Source organism: Carettochelys insculpta, chromosome 13 (assembly GCF_033958435.1).
Source record: "Carettochelys insculpta isolate YL-2023 chromosome 13, ASM3395843v1, whole genome shotgun sequence".
In the NCBI taxonomy this organism is placed as follows: domain Eukaryota; kingdom Metazoa; phylum Chordata; order Testudines; family Carettochelyidae; genus Carettochelys; species Carettochelys insculpta.
In genome coordinates, this window is record NC_134149.1 from 18,510,613 (window position 1) to 18,530,681 (window position 20,069).

At 42.7% G+C, this 20,069-nt stretch overlaps 1 protein-coding gene and 1 long non-coding RNA gene across 3 annotated transcripts in view; one reads left to right on the forward strand and one right to left on the reverse strand.

Moving 5' to 3' along the window:
- IRS4 (insulin receptor substrate 4) overlaps positions 1–14,017 on the reverse strand; it is a 35,270-nt gene extending 21,253 nt beyond the window's left edge. Inside the window, exon 1 of one of the 2 annotated variants that reach the window (XM_075007930.1) lies at positions 10,601–14,017. In XM_075007930.1, coding sequence (XP_074864031.1) covers positions 10,601–13,816 — 3,216 coding nt within the window. In that variant the 5' untranslated portion in view covers positions 13,817–14,017. Of the gene's footprint in view, positions 1–10,281 lie in introns of both variants that reach the window. The other variant, XM_075007929.1, reaches the window with a different exon arrangement.
- A 917-nt stretch (positions 14,018–14,934) lies between these two features.
- LOC142020247 (uncharacterized) overlaps positions 14,935–20,069 on the forward strand; it is a 123,816-nt gene continuing 118,681 nt past the window's right edge. Inside the window, exon 1 of the long non-coding RNA XR_012647323.1 lies at positions 14,935–15,013. This is a non-coding gene — a long non-coding RNA (uncharacterized LOC142020247). The remainder of the gene's footprint in view (positions 15,014–20,069) is intronic.

The window sequence follows — 20,069 nt, forward strand, 5'->3', positions numbered from 1 at the left end:
CTACAATACACTGGGAACAAAATTACTTTTTTTACATCAGGAATTATGTGTATGTATTTTAGCAAATTTAATTGTAATTTAGTGACATACAGTAACATACAGTAGAATGTAATCATGTTGTGAATTTTGAATGCAACTGGACAAATGAAAGGCATCTCAAAGGAAATGCTTAGAAATGTCATAATGATGAATTTGTGGACTCCTCTGCACTAGAAACAATCTTCCCATAAGTGAAATAAATACTGAAGTGGAGCAGTCAATCTTTAACGTTAAACAGTTTCTCCTCATATTATGACTATTTCTCTGTTTCAGGTGCAGATTCCCTCCAAATTCACATGCATGGATATAGCAGATCATCCAGCTCTCTGATTTGGACTACTCTTCCAGCCAAACTAAAATTTCAGTCTGTATTACTGGTATCTTCTTGTGGATGTCCAGCCATCAATTAAGACAGAGGTGAGCAGCCTATGGCCCAAGGTCCAGATCAAGCCCATGTCTTGTCTAGATCCAGTCCCCGTGTCTTGGGACTCCCTCCCACAGCATGCAGCCTGCTGACGGGCGGGGTCTGTAGAGCCCCGAGCCTAATGGGCCAAAGTCAGGCAAGCCAGGGCCAGATCCAATCCATGGGCTCTGCCTGGGAGGGGGATAAAGTGGCTCCGTGCTCTGCCACTCCCCCTCCTCCTTCCCCTGCTTCTTGGACACTTTTCCTTCACTGCTCTGATTGGCCAGAATTGCAGCTAACAAATATAGCGTAGGGGATGGGAGGTGGTTGGTGGCACAGACCATGTGTGCCCCTGGGGAGCTGCACTAAGTAAGCACCCTTCATCACTTAGCCTTCTCATCCCCAGCCCACTCCTACATCCCCTCCTGCATCTACACTAGAGAAGTGTATCGATGCATCTGTGCTGTTATAAGGGGTTTCGTGTAACTGTTCTATGCCAACAGGAACAAGTTCTCCCACTGAAATCATTAAACAACTCCAATGAGTGATAGTCACTACATCAGCAGAAGCTCTTGCTGACATTGTGCTGTTCTCACAACCACTTACAGTGGCATAACTGATGTTGCTCACAGGAGCATTTACACTACCACTTATGTGAGCAAAACAATGTGATGTAAGTTTTGCCCACATAAGTGGTAGTGTGGACATCTTTTATACTTTCTTCCATCTTGACTCTAATGAACAGGAAACAATTTGCAGTCAAAATTCACAAAGTCGCCACACCTTCTCTTCCTTCAAGTCCCTCTTCAAACTCACTTCTTCCATAATGCACACAGTGACCTGCAACCTAATGAAGGCTGGGCAAGTGGTAAGTTGTATTTGCCATTCTTAATGGGTTAAGACATCTATGCAGTCCATGAATTTTCTTACATCATCTCTCCTGCTCTCAGTTCTAACCCATTTGTCTCATCCGAGAAGTTCTGTCTTTTAGACTATATGTTCTTTGATGAAGGTACTAATATTTGCCATTCGGGCAGGGGGCTGGACTCGATGGCCTCTCGAGGTCCCTTCCAGTCCTAGTGTTCTATGATTCTATGATCTAAAGTTTATATAGTTTCTAAGCACCATGAAGCACACCAGGGCTAGCATCTAAGTACTACTGCAATATAAATGTTAATCATTAAAAAAATCCAAAAATGACTAGTACCATGCAATTTTTGAAAGCTGTACTTATACTGTTGGATGTGGTGAATAGGTGGATTTCTATATTTATGATCCAACTGACTTACATATGGAATCTGCTCAGTTTACAAACAAATTTCTAGCTGCTTACCCTAAAAACTCAACCCTAAAGAACCTATATGACAAATTATTTGCCAGTGAAAGGGTAATAATATTGGAAAGCTCTAAAACAATGAAAAGCCAGAAATTCTAGAATTTTACAGCAATAATGGTTTCTGTATATCTAATTACATTTGGCTTTACAGCATAACTTCTGAAGAAAAGATTGCTAAAATTTTCTAAGTCACTGGCCTGAAGCACAACAACTTCCAGTAAGTGGAATGGATTTTCTTTTGGCTCTCATTCAAAGTATTTTATGTTTTTGACCCATTTTTTTCAAAGCAGATGTCAGAAAATTGTAAGTACCCCAGATATTTGTTAACATTTTAAATACAGCTTTAATTTTAATAACTTATGTTTCTCAGCGTAGCATACCTTACTAGTCTTTTGTATATTTTGTTTTTTTCCTTAATGTAATCCCTGTTTCCTTCATCACAGTTAAAAGCTCCCAAAAATTTTCCGTGTCTAAAAAGTCATATAAAAGCTATAATCAATCTGCAACAAAAACATTTTAGCCTTTCTTGCTATCTGATTTTTAAAAAAATCAGATTGCAAACTCAGCTTTTCAACAAGAGCTATAAATGATAAACAAGCTGGCTTGGCATAGGTGGGAAGAATCACCTGGCTGTTTCCTTTGGGAAAAGATAACATTCAGAAGTGCACCACTAAATGCAAAGGCTAAATTTTAGCACACATCTCTCAGACCTTTTAGCACCATTTACAACTATATCCATTAACTTTTGTTCTGTTAAATTATTCTGGGACACTAACATCAAGATAGGTTAATAAAATTAACTTCTTACCATCCACAGAAGAAAAAAAAAGTTATGCTATTAAATACGAGCCTTAAAGAGAAATCATATTTACTGAATTTCCTAACACACTGCACATTTTGATATCAATTATTTCCTTGAAAATGTATAAACTGATGCGAAACTCTGTATATTTTTATAATTCCATATAACTAGAAAATACAAATAGCAGGATCCATTATAAGCTTTGTGTGCTGCCTACAAAACTTAAATGTTCACAATTAATAATGGCCATTAAATTGCTTATATCCATGGCCTTTGCAATTATAATAAAAATCTGAAACAAAAATATACTAGTTTAGTATTAATAACTACTACTAATTCACACTCAAATCACTTGTGATTAAAGGGTAGCTTTTTGAAAACAGGAAGTGTTAACTCAGGTAACTCTCTGGCACAATACACCACATTTTAAGGTGTGACAAGATACGAGATATTCATTTCCAACATCATAAAAGCATTACTTCACAAAAAGAGCAACTTCTCAGTTATTTTTCATGTTATCATATTTAACCCAATTGCTGATGACTCATTTGCTGAATTCAAAAGTCAGACTTTCCAGGAAGTTTTCCCTCTGAATGTACAGTGTACTTTTTCCAGTTAATTTCTTTTCAGATCATAAAGCAGTGACAACACTGTATACCATGAAGTTTCTATAATCAGTAAAGAAAAATTACATCATGTAGTTTATAAATAACAATGAGTTTTATTTAATTATTTTACTTTAATTCTTAACTGAGTTGTCACCATACTCTTTAGTTTAGGTTTCATGAAGTATACCTATTTTGTTTTACAATAGTTCCTAAAGGTTGAGTTCCATTCTGGAAAGCACTTTACAAATGTAACAAACAAGCGCTAAGAGCTAGTACATCTGAGTTTTCAACTGACCCTGTGAGCCATAAGAACTGAAAATGAAAATTTTTCACCACTGGAAACCTGGAATACCTCCACTTTCCAAAACTGTAAAAACATTCCTTTCTAGCCTGAGTTGTTAGCAAGATATTAAAATCAAATCAGGGCAGGCACTATACCTAGCAGATAGGGCACTGGACTGCAACTTGGAAGACCTCGGAGATTCTCAGCTCTGCCATTGACCTGCTGGGATGGATCATTTTGGACAAGTTACTCTGTGCTTTAGTTTCCCCACCTTTAGCATGAGGATAGTGATCCTCAGCTCCTAGGTAAAGTACAGTGATGTACTAATGAAAAGTGCTATATAAGAACTAGGTATTATTCTGATTGGGTATCAGAGGAACATCTAGCAGCAAACTTAAACCTAACTTGATTTTAGTGCCTGCAGAGAGAACTGGTGTAGAGATTCTACGGGGGCAGGGGAACCAGCCACCTGCCCATGCCATGACCCCCTTTGCCCATGCCCCACCCATTCCATGTTGATGCCACTCCTCCGCCCATGCCTTGCCTTCCCACCACTGGACTCTGCCCCCACCCTCCATGTCCAGTGAGTGCAGGGCAGTTCCCCCTTCCCCTGGAGTGGAAGCTCTTGCTGCTCTCAGGCTGTGCTGCTCTGGCAGAGGCCCGTGCACTTACCAAAGTGAGGTGGGTAATGAATGGGGTTGCTTGTACCACCTTGTGCATCCCCACACATCACCAATGAGTGGAGGTATCTCAAGAATTGTTAGAACTAATGATGTATGCTGTCTGAAAGCTTGGAAATGCAGCCTTCAAACTGTACAAACACTAAAATTTTAGGCAAAAACTGTAGATTATTGATAATCAACATAACATGCTTTTATTACACATGCATTTTTACTTTTCTTCTATCTTAATTTCATAAAATTTAGTTTTGCAAACTCTTCAAAAGCTATCACTGTTAAGATGACAAATATCCAATTTAACAAGTGAGAAAAAGTCTAACATTTTCTCCATTTATTAAACTAGCATAGCAACTCAGATGTGGAAACAGATCTGGTTATGGTGCAAGCCATGTCCAATTTTCCATTTAATTTTTTCCATCCTTGTGCAGAATAAATTTTTGTGCATCAAGTTATGTGCTGATGTGCTGCTGCTGGCTGTTAGAACTTTGAGAACCCTGCTAACAAGCTGGGGGGAAGGAAAAGGCGCATTTGAATCTCTCCCAGATGACCACCCAAGCACTCTGCAGGTATGCAGTTTTCTAGGTCTGCTCACACGTTACTGAACTCATTACTACATGCTAGGGCTTCTCAGGATAAAATTTCTGGAGGCCTTACTCAGAAGCCATCATCTCTTTCTGATGACCATTCAGACAATTTTTCCTAAAACACTCAACTTTAGGAAAAACAAATAAATATGCACATATACATGCCAAAACCCACTAATTTATTCACATAGAATTATTTTTGCAGACTCAATAATAAAAGTTATGCACAGTTGTCTCTACGCTTTACTGGACCTAAACAGAATAGAAACACAAATAAGATGCTTTGCATGTTGTATTTTTTTTCAGCAACCAAAAAAGCAAAAGACTAAGTGTGCTGTGAAAAAGCGATTAACAAGCATGGCAATACCACTTTTCACAGAAGACATACTCGGCCCTGGTAAGCAGTAAGGAGAAATTAAGCCTTGAACAGAGAGGTGGATTGGGAAACAGTAGGTGCCCAGCGTGATGGGGAGGAAGGGAGCTTGAACTTGAGGTCAGAGCCCACCACTGTGCAGCCAGGTAACAAGAGTCTGAAGCCCAACGTCCAAGCAATGGGACTCTGGAGTTCAAAGCCACTCCAGGGTGGAAGTCTGACCCTGTCATGTCAGGAGAAGTGAAAAACTTGCTGACTCCCTGTTCCTTCATTTGTGTGTGTCTTCAGAGGCAGGCAGAGACCCAACCACTGCTGATGGCCTCTGGGGAGTAGAGAAGGGCCACTGCTCTGCACCTGCAGAAGGCTCTGGCTGCAAGAAAACCCCCTGCTGGTCACTTGCCAAGAACAGGATGGCCACATTTGAGAAACAGACACTTGTGATTGGAAACTCCAATTAAAGGTAGCTGAGGGAAACAGTGTCTGAAAATTAGCTGCAACCAAGGATTCAGGATCCACAGTAGCACAATAAAGGCTATATCAAGCCATTAAATTTAACAAAATGTTATATCACAATGTCAAGAGAATTATTTTTCTTACTTCTGCTTTTTTCTTGCTAAGTTACAAGTAAAAATGAATCTGAACTTTGGTCAAAGATATAATTAATTCACTCCTACACTACAAACAGTGAGAAAATTCTGTTCTGCTTTCAATAGTTCATTCACCTGCACTTGAGATGTGATTCTGTGTATATTTATGAATTGCAGCAAGTTAGTCAGGTTGTTAAAAGTGTTTCTAGAAGTATTGTCCCTACCACACTGAATTAAAGATCCAGAGTATATGTAAATATGCAGGCATATTAGAGCAGGTTATTTAAAGTTATATTAATGGTCTTATTGCTGAACTACTTTGCCAATATAAGAGTGCCTTAGTTTGAAGAGAATTTTAAAAAGCCACAAGCCTCAAATCCAAAAATGGCAGTTATTCATCTATAATTAACTACTAAATGATAGGCTAAATAAAACTTGTGATTTGTATGTTTTCTAGAATGACCAATATACATAATTTTCCCATTGCATTTTTATATAAAAATAATTAGAATAAGCTCTGCTTTATAGCCCTTAGCCTGTCTTCTAAATACAGAGACAGTTGCATGTTAAAGGTCTTCTATTTCAAAGGCTCCAAGAACAAACAGCATAAAATGTTATGTAAAACATGTAAGAAGAAACATTTTACAAAAGTGGGAGGGGAAAAAGGTGGGTGATATTAAGCTGTATCTAACATCTACTTTGAACAGGGGAATGTTTCTTCTTAAAAAAACATATCTGAACTCTATAGGAAACAATTATATAGTTCATTACAACCCCATTCTCCTTATCTTCCTTAGTTTCTACAAGGTCCAACAAAGTATAGATTAAGAGAACCCTGTTTGGAGTTGCTCCAGAGTTCTGTACTCTAGGACAAAATTCCATGACACTGATTCATATAGTCAAAATTGCAAAATGCATGCCTCTTGATATCATGTGACAATTTCAAAGAGGAAGTTGTTTTGTTCGATGAATTCCTAAAAAAATGTAAACATTAAAAATCAAAACCCTGTATTATTTTAGCACTATATATTCTCACATTAGAACAGATGTTCTGCCTAGGCCTAAAAAGCCTCAAGGCAATTTTCTTTTTCCATCCATTTAGAACAAACATCCTGCCCCTCCTCTTTCTATTTCATGAATGGGAATATGTGGGTTGTTTCACATCATTGAACCGGTTGAAATTTAGGAAGCAGAACTTGAGATCAGTAAGTAGTGCACTAATAAGCACTCTCCCACTAACATAAAGGATGCAATTAAAACTATACCTCAGCTAGATTATGTCCTTACATTACTTATTACACAAAATGCAACATCCTTTAAAATGAAAAAACAAAAAGGGAGGGAGGGGACTCCTCACCAAAAGTTAGATGATTTTCATCTTCTGTTTCACCCAAAGTCAAATAATGTGTTTAAAGAAGAGGATTTAGTTGAAGGGAGAAAGTGGGGAGAAACAGGTTGAAGCATGCTAGAGGGCAAGATTAAGGTTTAAAAATAAAAAAGGTTGTTATCTGCGCACAACTTGATGGTAAGTATACATAATAGTTAAATACAATAAACCATTTTAAAGACAAATATTTCATTATATACAGGAGTCACCTTAAAAAAGTGAATTGATTTTTTAATGCAAATTGAGAAGATTTTAAAGGGTGCTGGGAGAGAAAGAAAAAAGAAAGAATGAAAAGCTCAGTCAAAATTTTCCAAATGTAAAACACATTAGTTTATTACAAAGACTTATCACATTCTTGTGAGACACCGGAAGCAGGAATGTCCCTTGCCCAAAATAGAAAGTTAAGAATTTTGCTTTTTTGTTTATAGTCTTCTAACAAAATGTATCACTTCTGGAAAAGAAACACTATGCTTTCTTATTAAATAAGAAAATAAAAACTCTACCACAGCAAAACGTGTTAAAGTTCTGTTACGTGAGTAGATTTATTAATGATCTATGAAAAATGAAATCATTTTTATAAACCACAATCTCATAACTAGATATAAATTCAGATGCGCTGGATCAACAATCTGTAAAACAGGTACAGGAAATTTATCTGAATTAAAAAAGCAGATTGCGTTATATGTTAGTTTGTTCACCACTGAGTGTGCCTGAGGGCCACCCACAAGTAAACACATACCACCCACTTCTCTCGCTTATGTACCGTAACTACTACACACAGCTTTGAGGAGGCTTTTGGGCCTTGTTTTGAAAGAGTATGTATTTTTAATAAATTAAGGGTCACCATCAATTTGAAATCTAACAATATCATATACTACTATTCCCAGAGCTGCCTGCAAAGTTGTATTAATACAATCTCTTTTCAAAAGCTGCTTCTACTACAGGACTTACATAACAACCCAACTGCATATACAAGGGAAACACTGAAACCAACCGTACACAAAGTGCCCTCAAATGCCTAAAACAAAGAGGGGGAAGGCAGGCAGAAGGGATTACAGAAAAAAAAACTTCCAATCACAGTAATTTTAGGTGTCTTCTGTAACACTAATTAATGAAACGTTTCAGAAAGAACTGCAACTTTTAAAAATCTCTTTAAATCTTTTTATACGCAAGACTGTAAACGTGGCCAAAAAGGGCTCCTCTGATCTTTTTCCGTCACCATGTGGGAAATGATAGTTTACTGAATATAATTACAACATAGGGTTTAAAGCTCCGTAAAGAGGCTAAGATCTGTACAATTTTTCATCAAATTGGCTCTATCAACCAAAACGCTTTCGATTTAGCTGGCAGATCTTTTGACGTTAGGAGCTTTCAGAGCTTCGGAGGGAAAAGGAGGCACTCTGCTGGATTGACAACTTTCAGAGTCTTCTAAATTTGATCTCAAGCAAGAAAACAAAGCAAACCACACATTTCTGAGAAGCTCCAAGCAGTGGCTGCCAGACTTCACTTGGGATTCTAGCTCAGTTAGGCTTACAGTTTCCAGTATCAAAGACTCTCAAATTTTAAATTCAAATATAAATATCTCGCAACTAAACCTAAACACATGTACAGGCTTTAAGGAAAAGATTTTTAAAAAAAGATGTTTTAATGTTATATAGTCTTTTATTATAGTTAAACTATGAAAAACACCATAGCTTTGCATTCTCAAGCAGAGACAAGTATAGGATACCTATTAATTAATGTAGTTCCCCTATTTTTAATTTTTCCCTCTTCACTATTTACAAGAGCATTAAAAATACCACTTTTCAACTGTGATTAAATATTTCATCTTAGCAGACAAACTAGTATATTTGCAAAGGAAGATGTGAAAATATTGCTATTTGCTCTCTATTTGTTCCCTGGGAAAAAGATAATGAGAAATGGACTATTATCAGATTCAGGAGCTAGTGGAGAATAGTATATACATTTCAAAACATGGATTGTGCTTCCAAGATAAAGTCCTGAAGTTCTAGGATTTCACAAAATACATGGTGGTACATACCTACTGACAGAAGCCTCATGAGGTTGAGGATATGGATGGAACCACACCTGATCCAACTAAGGAACTATCATTTCCTACTGCCTCCAGAACAACAGGGACCTTAATAATTCTTTTCTTGTCCCTCATCTGCTTAAGGGTAGTAAGAAATTATCATTTCTCTTAAAAGTGGTTGGTTGGAGATAACTATAACTGATACTCTGAATACCTTAAACAGGTTAAGATTCAAATAATAAGAGAAGCCTGGCCACCCATCTTTGAAGTTTACAGTTTCTGGATCCCAAGTAAACATCTCAAGACCTGTTGATTCTCCTCTTACATACAATTATCTGGCTTCCCTCAGGAAGATGGCTCAACAGACCCTTAGGAGGAGATACAGGAGTGGGGATTTATGGGTCTGCCATATCCTTGTATCCTGCTAGAAGCTCTTATCTAAGGGAATGAAGTTGGAGGGTAGCGATATCAAGGAACAGAATTACCAAACTTGGCAGGAATTTAGCTTCTTGACATCTTGCTTCCCATAAGCTTCGTTTTCAAACACTCTGAAGATTGATCCTCAGAAGGATAGAGAAATACAGACAAGCATCTGGGCAACACAGACCGTCAGTTAACAGAGATTCAGAATACTGGTTTGACTGTACTTGAAAAAGAATAGGAAACCACATACCAATCATATAAGAACATTTCACTTTTTCCTCTATTTGAAATCCTAATCGAACTTTTAAACCAATGTAGTGATTCTTGATCCTTTCCATTCCATTACCTTGTATAACAACAGGGGAAAAAAAACCTGCCTTCCTGTCATAAACGAGAACAGAGTTATCATGATCCTAGATCGAGAAGCCTGATTAAGGTTTTTATCAGTTTTTAAATACTTTGTATAGTACAGCTTGAGGGTAGTTGGACGATACTTTGACCTGCTCTGAAAAATATCAAAATCAAAGAGTGTGAAAAAGCTAACCTCTTCAGGCCAGAGTCTGACTTCTTCATTTTTCCACTGTTAGCACACTGTGCTGCTACCAGAAACAATTTAAAATAGGACATACAAAAATTGCACTTTTCCCCCATTTTAAAATGTAAGATGACTACATTTGCATCAATAGTCACATCAAATTCCTTTACCAAAAAGTTTCATATGAAAACATTTTTAAAGTTACAAACCTTTTCTTGCAGAATTACACTTCAAGCCATCAGATCTGCTGAAATCTATGCTTACATAAGCTCCACTGTCCAAATTCGAAGTACCATTCTGGAGACGACAAGTTGGTGTAGTAGTGCCTGCCTCACAGTTCATAGAATCATTGTGTAAATTCAAAGCTATGTAGTTTAAGCCATTCTGAAATCCAGTTGAAGTATCCCTGGACATTTTGCTTTCATGACCATCAGAAATGTTTTCATCAGGTTTCAACCATACATTGTCAAACGAGGCAGAGCTGTGTCTTTTGCTACTATCAGTAAAGAAAGAAGAGGAAGTACTCACAGCCCCAGCAGAAGAAAATGTTTCAGAACTATGCCTTCTTCTACCTTGTGGGTCAGCTCGAATCACCTTGGGTCCCAATGGAGGATCACAGCTAGGAACAGAGAAGCTACTGCTACCAGAGTATCTATCAACAATGCACAGTCGATTTACAATGGAAGAAGGACTATCAATCTTTATACCATTGCTGGATTCTGTGGTAAAAGGCCTAGGTGGTGGTGCTGCCATGTTGAAAGTCATTTCTGTGTAATCATCAGTCCTACTACTTGTACTGCTAACACAAGCAATATCAAATGAAAGTCTAGCATAATCATTTGTCTGGTTACCAGGAATACTGGAACTTGCATAAATTGAAATATCTGTTAAAGAATTTGACAGTTCCTTTGCTACTTTTGGTGACTGCACATCAAGGTCAACACTCATGTAATCAGAAAGTGGTGACTGTCTGTGGTCACTACTCGATCCTAGAGATGATGGAGATCCTTCTGCAGATAAAGAATATGGCGTATTACTTGCTTTCTCACTGAAATCAATGTTTATGTATTCACCAGGGCTAGCTGGCTCACGTGGAACTGTTCGATCATATGTTCTTGGTATAGTATTACTTCCTCTTGTACCTAAGGGAAGTCTTGTAGGCCTGGTAGCCCTGTTCTGTGCAAGTCCTTCATCTGACATTTTCACAACTGACTTAGAAATGCCATTAGCTAATGGTTCACTGTTAATATATTTGATGTTTTCATGTTCACCATACAACAGTTTTCCAGGTGAGGACATTGGAACATATTCATTATGATCTCCATTTTGTCCTGATAATGTTTTAAAGCTTCGTGGCAAAGAGAAATATGAACTGAAACCTTTGGGAACAGAGTTATGAATAGAATTTAAATCATCGGACAGTTTTGGAACTGCTGAGTTACCAGGTGACATATCCATATACTCATTTGACACCTTTTCATTACTCCCTTTTGAAATAAATCCAGCTAATGGACTTCGTACAGGTGAAGAACTAGCCCGAGGAAACATCATCATATATCCTCTGGCATCTACCTGAGATGATGACCAAGAATTACTAATCTGTTTTGGGACAGACACACTTTTTGGAGTCATTGGCAAATAATCGCTGTTGCTAGTGAGTGAAGATGCAACTCCTGGCATCATTGGCATGTATCCATCATCCCTGGCTTTACTTCTGCTTTGGTTACATACAGAATCAAGTGGACTATCTCTACACTCAGGCTCATGGTTCTCTTTTAATTTTGGAGAGTCAGAACAAGTTAACTCTCTGTGCCTTCCTGCAGAATCTTCATCTAAAGAAGCAGCGGTTTGTGTAGTTTTCTGCTGTACTGTTACAGAAGTTGGTTTAGTCAGAGAATAAGTTCTTTTTCGGAAGCACTTTTCTGCTTCCATATAATCATCCCTTGAGTTATCATCTGTTTGCTGTTTATTCATGGACATGTATTCACTTAAACAATTCTCTTCTCTGATAGGTGGTGTGTTTCCCAAGGAATCTGGAGTATTACTTCTGACACGAAAGTACCTGAAATCACCAGGGCTAGAGCCATATTCATCAGATGAAATAAAGCCCCCATCGCTTGGAGATCCACAGACAGATGAACTAGAAGGCCTGGTTAACGTGTCTGAGGCAGAGCCATGGCCGCTACTAGAAGAAACACTAATGGGGCTGGTGGTGGAGGGGAAATGAGACACTGGAAGGGAGGCAGACCTGGTATGATAAGAAGAGGTGAAAGCTGCTCTGACATACCTTCCACTCCCTTCTTGCCGCCCCAAGTTCATCCTTGCTGTGTTCAAATGGATCAGACTCCCCGTCACTGATCTGAAAGGTCTGGTCATTGTGCCTTCCCCTTCACTAGATGTTCTGAAGCGATAAGAACTGCTACTCTTGGTGGTGGGCGGAGTCCCCCCAGTAACACACTCAGTTCTGGATCTTCTTTGCAAACCAGTCTGGCTAGGAGGCAGGTTGCCCAGATGTCGTCTAGTAGTGATAAAGGAGATAGGATTAGTACCACTGCCACCACCAGACGACTGGCTCTTACTGCGAGGTCTGAATTCTGTAAAGGCCTTGAGAGCTTTCATGGTCTCTAGAAAGGTCTCGTGCATATTCTGGGCAACTACTGAATCATCCACTTGCATCCACAGTTCACCAGGCCCAATTGAAGCAGATCTGCCCACCTCAATAAAAAAGAAGTTCTCTGAGTGCCCACAGCGGCGGATGTTCATTAACTGCAAGTGGACAGCAGGTACCTCTGAATTCAGCTTGACTAGGTAGATAGCTTTGCTAGATAGGCATAACCTGTACACCCCAGTCAAGTTCTTTGTCTGTCCCAATCCCTTGGGCTTCACATTAACCTGCCACACTTCCTTGTATACAGTGCCTGGCCTAAGTGCAGCTCCATAATGCTCATCATCCTCATCCAACTGTTGATCACTCTGGTCCTCCTGTTCTAAAAACCCCTTCTTGCTCTGGTTCATGAGCTCACTGATTGCCTGATACCAGGCCTCCTGCTCCACCTCATTCTCAGCCAACATGGCAAAGTATTCATCCTTGGTATAAAGAGCAATGATGTACTTATGCTTGGCATCTGCCCTCCGGCTGACAGTGAAGCACTGGTACAGGGGGATCACTCGCTTGGGAGTGGGGCAGCAAAGGATGGTAGACCCACTAGCAGCTGCCGCTGCCCTCAGGCTGCTCTTGAACTTCTTCTCACTGTCATAGTATTCAAGCCTCGCTGGGGCCAGGTGGCTCTCGGCCCGCAGCACAAAGTAGCGCTTGTGGCCATGCTTCTGTTTCCTCAAGTAGCCACATTTCCTCACATCATCCCCAACAGGAGCCATGGACTGTGCAGCTGGCACAGAAACCCCCCGTGCTGTAGGGGCTGGTTGGCCACCTCGCCCAACAGAGAAGGCCCCTCGCCCTGTGGGGACCACAGCAGCGGGCACCTCCTCCTCCTGCACCAGGCACAGGGAGGCACTGGGAGATCTCTTCAGCAGCAGCAGCAGGTGGTGCGAATGAGGGGGCGGGTTGGGGCCGCTCTCGACCAGCTCCTGCTGCTCCTCAGCCGTAGTAGCAGTCCTAGGCACTCCGGTCCCCTGGCAGGGGACGACCCCTCCTCCAACGCTCCGGGTGTCCAGCTGCACCTCGGCGCTCCCGGCCGCGGTACTACTACCTCCTCCGCCCGGGCCATTCATCCCACTCGCCATCTTAGGGGCCAGGCAAGGTCCAGAGAGCTAGGGTCGCGGGGAATCCGCCCTCACAAGGGAAGCGCCCTCCAAGGCCAGCTGGACATGAGGCGCCGGAAAGCTCCGTTCCGCACACGAGCTCGCCAGTAGCTGCAACGCCGGTCCGCTCCCAACCAGTCGCAACGCGCCGGACTCTGCTACACTCACTCACAAGCTGCCTCAGCAGCACCACGGCGAAAACATCACGTGACTCTGCAAGGCCTGGGGGGGGGGAGAGGGCGAGTACAGGAAACGGGGCGGGGCTACAACCAGCCGCGGGCGGGGTTATCTGTGTTCCAGTGTGTAGAGTGAGGGTGAGAATGGAGAGCCGAACGGCCTCCTCTGGAGTGAGAGGGGAATAGGCCAATAAGAAACGGATACTTCCTCGATGGCCCAATCACATATCGAGACAGGGGGAGGGTGCGTTTGGTTTGTGCGCATCGGAAAGAGGTGAGGCTCTGAAGGATCGGCAGCGCTTTGGACCAATGAAAATCAGCAACAGCTTCTGTCCGTCGGCGAGGTGAGAGTCTTCTGAGCGAGAAACAGGGTGAAAAATTAGGCGGTGCTTAAGTTAACTGGCAGATGGATGGACACTTGGGTATTCTCCAATCAGCATTTCACACACAAAGCTACGGGCGACGGAGGCGGGATCTGGCGTGTATGTGGAGGAGTGAGTACCGCGGAAGGCGGGGGGGGGGTGTCGGTTAGGATAATTAGCAGCTGGATTTACCAATAGGCGCCTGAGTCTCCTATTGCTCTGACCAATCACTACCTCTGACTGAGATAGCGTATTCCAACTGTTTTTTTGAAAGGAGAACTTCCCGCCCACTCGGCCCGTGTATAGTTTGGAAGCACCAGTGATTGGCCGTTGGGGGAGCCAACCCCACCAAGCGGGGACAGAAGAGGTGGCGGGGGTTGGGGTTGCTGACGCTGATGAGGAAGTAAACAACTCATCGGCGCGCGAGAGACCGTTGGAGCCCAGTGCAAAAGCAATCGTCTGCTGCTTCAGGCGCTAGGGGGCTGGAAGCCCCTTGCACAGGCTCAGGAATACACAGCCGTAGCGTCAATGGGCGGAGAGCTAATCGGAGAGGGAAGAACAAGGAGAGGTCTTCCTCCCGCCTTTCAGTGTCCGCCCCTCGGCCCACCTCCGCACCCAGGCTTACACACTGAATTCATTCCGTAAGTACACGTAGTTCACCCATACACAGCCCACCACCCGGCTTGCCCCTTCCGTGCACAAAGCAGATCTACCCACAGGATTACTGCCCACGCACACAGCACACCCCGTTCTCAGGCTTCTCCCACGCACACAGAACAGTCTTCCACAAGCTCACCCCGCGCACAGCACAGTCCTCCACGGGCTCACGCTCCTACCCCGCACACAGAACAGCTCTGCACGGGCTCAGCCCCCCCCCCCCCAACACACTCTTCCATAGGCTCAACCCCCACCCACAAAACACACCCTCCACAGGCTCACACACCCAGCACACCCCTCCACAGGGTTACCCCCTGCACACAGCACATCACTCCACAACCTCACCCCCAACACCTCCCTCCACAAGTTCACACACACCATACACCCCTCCACACCAGAAGCTCACACCACTCCCTTCCACAGGCTCATCCCCACACTTACAGTACATGTCTCCATAGACTCATCTCCCACGCACACAGTAAACTCTGACAGGCTCATCCCCCATGCACAAACCAAACTCACCTATGGGCACACACCCATGCATAGAGCACACCCCCACATAGACTAACACCCACCTATACATAACACACCTCCTGACAAGCTCCCCCTACCATGCCTGCAGCACACCAGACAGGGTCACCCACACAGAGAGTACAACCTACTGAGCACCCCTTGTATGCAGCACAGCCCAGTCACAGGCTCACTCCCTGCACACACACAGCATATTCCACCCACATGCTTGTCCTTCCCATGCACACAGCACACCCCTACATAAAAGCACACCCCACTCACAAGCTCACCCACCCACACAGCACATCCTCCCACAGGCTCACATGCACACAAGCATGCACACGGTATACACCATCCATAGGCTCACTCACACACCACATCCCCCATGTACAAAGTACACCCCAGCACAGGCTTGGCCTCCCATGCAGACGCTGCACTCTAAGCACAGACTCACCCCCATCATGCACACAGCAGATTCCACCCACAGGCTTAGCCACCTGAACAAAGTGTACCACACCCACAGGCTCACCTCCCTTACACACAGAGACCTTCCCAACACACAGCACATCTCACCCATGGGCTTACCCTCACAGCACACAGGGACCCCCTTATCTGCCTCCCCAATGCACACAGCACATCTCACCCACATGCTCTCCCAATAACAGTATGTTCCACATAGTCCCTCTCAACACACTGTAGCCCAACCCTCACAGACTTGCTGTATACTTACACAGCACATCCCAGAGATTCACCCCATCCATATACATATATATGGTGTACACCATTCCACAGGCACAACCACCCCCATACATGCACACAGTGCACCTGCCCCTACAAGACCATCTGCATTATAGGCCCTGCCACCACCCATAAATGCACATTGCACACAATCCCCTAGATACTCCCCTCCTCTATATACGTACAGTGATCATTCTCCTAAGCCCACCTCCACTATACACACACTGCACACTTTCCTCCAAACATATAGCCCACATACAGTGATTGTTCCTTCAGATCCACCTTCAAACCCACAGTTTACCCAGCCCCATGGGAATATGGGCCATATAAACAATGACCATTTTCCTAGATACACCCCACGTATGACATAACAAATTCAGACCTGAAGGAATCTATACCACACTAACCTGTCCCCAGTATATAGACATCCTGTACAACCCGCCTAAAGAAAACTGAACTGAGCCAGCTTTTGCAAATGCAAGGTGAAATAGATCCCCACCAAACCAAATGCATACTACTCAGAGGTCTGCCCTCTTTCCAAGTAGGCCAGGCTTAAGTCAACATAGAAGTACCATAATTAACCTCAGCAAAATCTTTTCTTGGCACAGGAACTTGCTGTCCTTAACACTAAAATCATCACACCTCTTGTGAGGAAGTTTCAAGGGAACATTAATGTGGTCAGATGTTGTGGTACTGGGTAGTCCCATTTTAATATGATGTAACTATCTACTTATGCTGTGCTAAGGAGTGTTGGTGTGGGTCACCTGTTCTGACATACTGTAACATTGAATTGACATAACCTGATACTCTCTTGATAGTGTGCCACAATTGTGATGCTACGTAGCACTGCTTTAATCAAATGCAGTCATTTTTAAGCAGTTGTCACTGTTTTGACACAAAGTGATACTTTGGATGCTGTGTCAAAGTGTACAGATGTTTTCTAACATGCCATTTTTTTATAATGCAACACCCACAAGGTACACAATATCTTCATTTTGAAACAGTAGTCTTATCACTTTGATGCAGTTGTCCCTATTTTAAGGTAGCACAGTACCAATTTGCCATGGCATGCGTGGCCCATCAGACTATTTCATGAAGTCCGCAGCCTACTGTGACACAATATACTAATGTCTAACTCAGAGTTTTGTTCTCATATTTACATAATTTAGTTAATTATATGTTATTTACTGTTTTCTATAATTCTGATACCCATTTTATGCACTAATTTCTTTCTCTATTTTTAAATAGACAATACTGTACACAACCACCTATCTGAACACTGTACACATGAAACAAATTTGTTTGGTTCTCTGAAGGTTCTGCTCAGATTTATTTGGTCCTTCAGTGTAACAAGTTTGGGTGACACTGCCATAGCACAATCACAGTTTGGCCTTATTAGTTACATACAGTATTATATTTTGAGACAGTATAATGTCTTGAAAATATACAGTTGCATATTGTCATGGCATGATAATGGTATACTCTAATGAAGCTTTGACTGAGCTTCATAAAGTACTGACAAAACATGATAGTAGAATAAGTGAGAAGTACATATTGGACAAATGCAAGAAGACAAGTTCTGAAAGACAGCACTGGATCCCTACTCTTGGCATTTATTTTATAATCAATTCATGATTTAACATTTGTATCACATAAATTCAAGTTTCTTCTTCTTCCCCCTTGGCTGGATAATGTCTGTTTGAGTTAAAATACAGGACCAGAGATTTTGAGGGAGCTGGTTACAGCTTCCTGATGCAAAAGCTGCACCATACACCATCTGAGAACCATGGATTGTTTTCCCATCCCTTACCTGCTTTCATCATGTCCCCTTCCTCTTTCAGTACCTCCCTTTCTTGGGGTGGAGGGTGGTCAGTCTGTCGGTGTAGGAGCAGGCTGAGCCAGCTTTACTACATCCAAGAGTTGCATAATTATGCCCATAAAGTGTTACAGCCAAGAACACAGATAATTTCAATTGCTACATACCATTGTGATTCAGTAAAGTGCTGTTCACCTAAGAGTGAAATGGAGGCAAAAATGTGTCCTACTAATCTCAAACATTGCATAGAGTTCTGAAATACAGCCAGTTGTCATTCTCATCTTTAAAATTAATTCTCAGAAAGATACTATATTAAAGCATATTTAGAATTAAGTTTAAATACATGCCTCTAATATAAGGGTAAAACATGCTTTCAAAGTGCTGCTGCAAAGATTATTGTCCTAACTAGCCACTTTGACTGTATCACTCCTCTTTTTGCATCCTTCCCTGTCTCTACCTTCTTTGTTACATCAAACATACATAAACTACTTGTCTTTAGTTTCAAGGCTATGCACTGCCTATCCCTGCCTTACCAATTATTTCACATTCATTATCAAGATGTCATATCCTGCCTGTGGTTGGCCCATGATGGCAGTCTCTGCTGCTCACTTGTTAAATTTTCAAACAAACATCTTCATGCTTTGTCCCAGGCTTGGTAGGAGCTTCCAATAATCCACAAGCTACCACTTTATCCTCCATGGAAACCATCCTTACAACTTTCTTTTTCTTTAATACCTATAAAACTTGACAATGGTTAGGCTGCTGGTGCGCTTAGACAATTGCCTATGTTGACCAATATCACGTCGTTGTTTCTTTGTACTCTCCCATCTATCTGTTTGTGTTGATCTGTTGTCTCTTGTATCACCCTTGGATTGAAAATCTACTGGGGCAGGAGCCTAAATTACCCCTAAGTTGTGCTGCTGCACAGCTTCCCATTAAGCCCTATGCAGGGGCTCAGGGAAGCAGTGGGAAGAGATACTTCTGCCCCAAGCCCTGAAGCTGCCTCATATGATGGAAGGGAGCCTCTCCACACTGGCCCCAGCACCAAAGTGCCAGAGCTGGTGGAAGGGAGCCTACATAGCTGGCTAGCACTGAGCTGTACAGTAGTCAGACAGGAGCCTTTCCTGGCCAGCCCCATCACGGAGCTGTTGTGGGTGGCAGACGGGCGCCCCAGCCTACCACCCATGATAATGAGCTGCCAAGGCCAGTGGAGGGCCCCATCCCATGGCTGGCAGATGGGAGCCACTCCTTCCTGGCTCCTGCACTGAGATGCAGCAGCCAGCAAAGGTGAGTCACTCCCTGCCAGACCCAGTTTCAAACTGCTGTGGCCAACAGAGGAGAACCCCTCCCAGTTGGCCTCCGCACTGAGTTGCCATAGTCACAAGAAAGGGTCCCCTCCCCACTGGCCCCAGTAGGGAACTGCCTATGTAAATCCAAGCCCCATGCCCTTGTGCCACTTTGAGGTGTCCCCCTCTGGTCCTAAGTGCCATCCTGCACCCCAAAGTACCCATCCCCAGGTCCACCCCGCTGCCCACACCCAAAGCCTATACTCCAAACCCCAGCTCAGAGCCTGTATCCTCCCACACACCAACCCACAGCCCAGGGCCTTCCTGAAACATGGAGCCCCCTTTCTGCACACCAAGACCATCATCACCAGCCTCACCCAAGATCCTGCACCACTAGCCTCTATCCCAGCCCTCAGCCCCTCAACCCCCACCCCACTCTAGAGCCCATCTCCCTAGCTGGAGCCCTCATACTCCTGTGCCCCAACCCACTGCTTCAGCCCTGAGCCCTCTCCCACACTCAGAAGCCCTTTGCCCCACTCCTACCACATGGATTTTTTTATGTGAAACAATGATGGTATGTTGCATGTCACCTCCACTTTGGTGCATATAAGAAAATTCATTCTGTTCACGAGTGGAAAAAAATAAAGGGAACGTAGGCAGGGGCAATGTTTTTTTTTTTCCCTGTCTTTG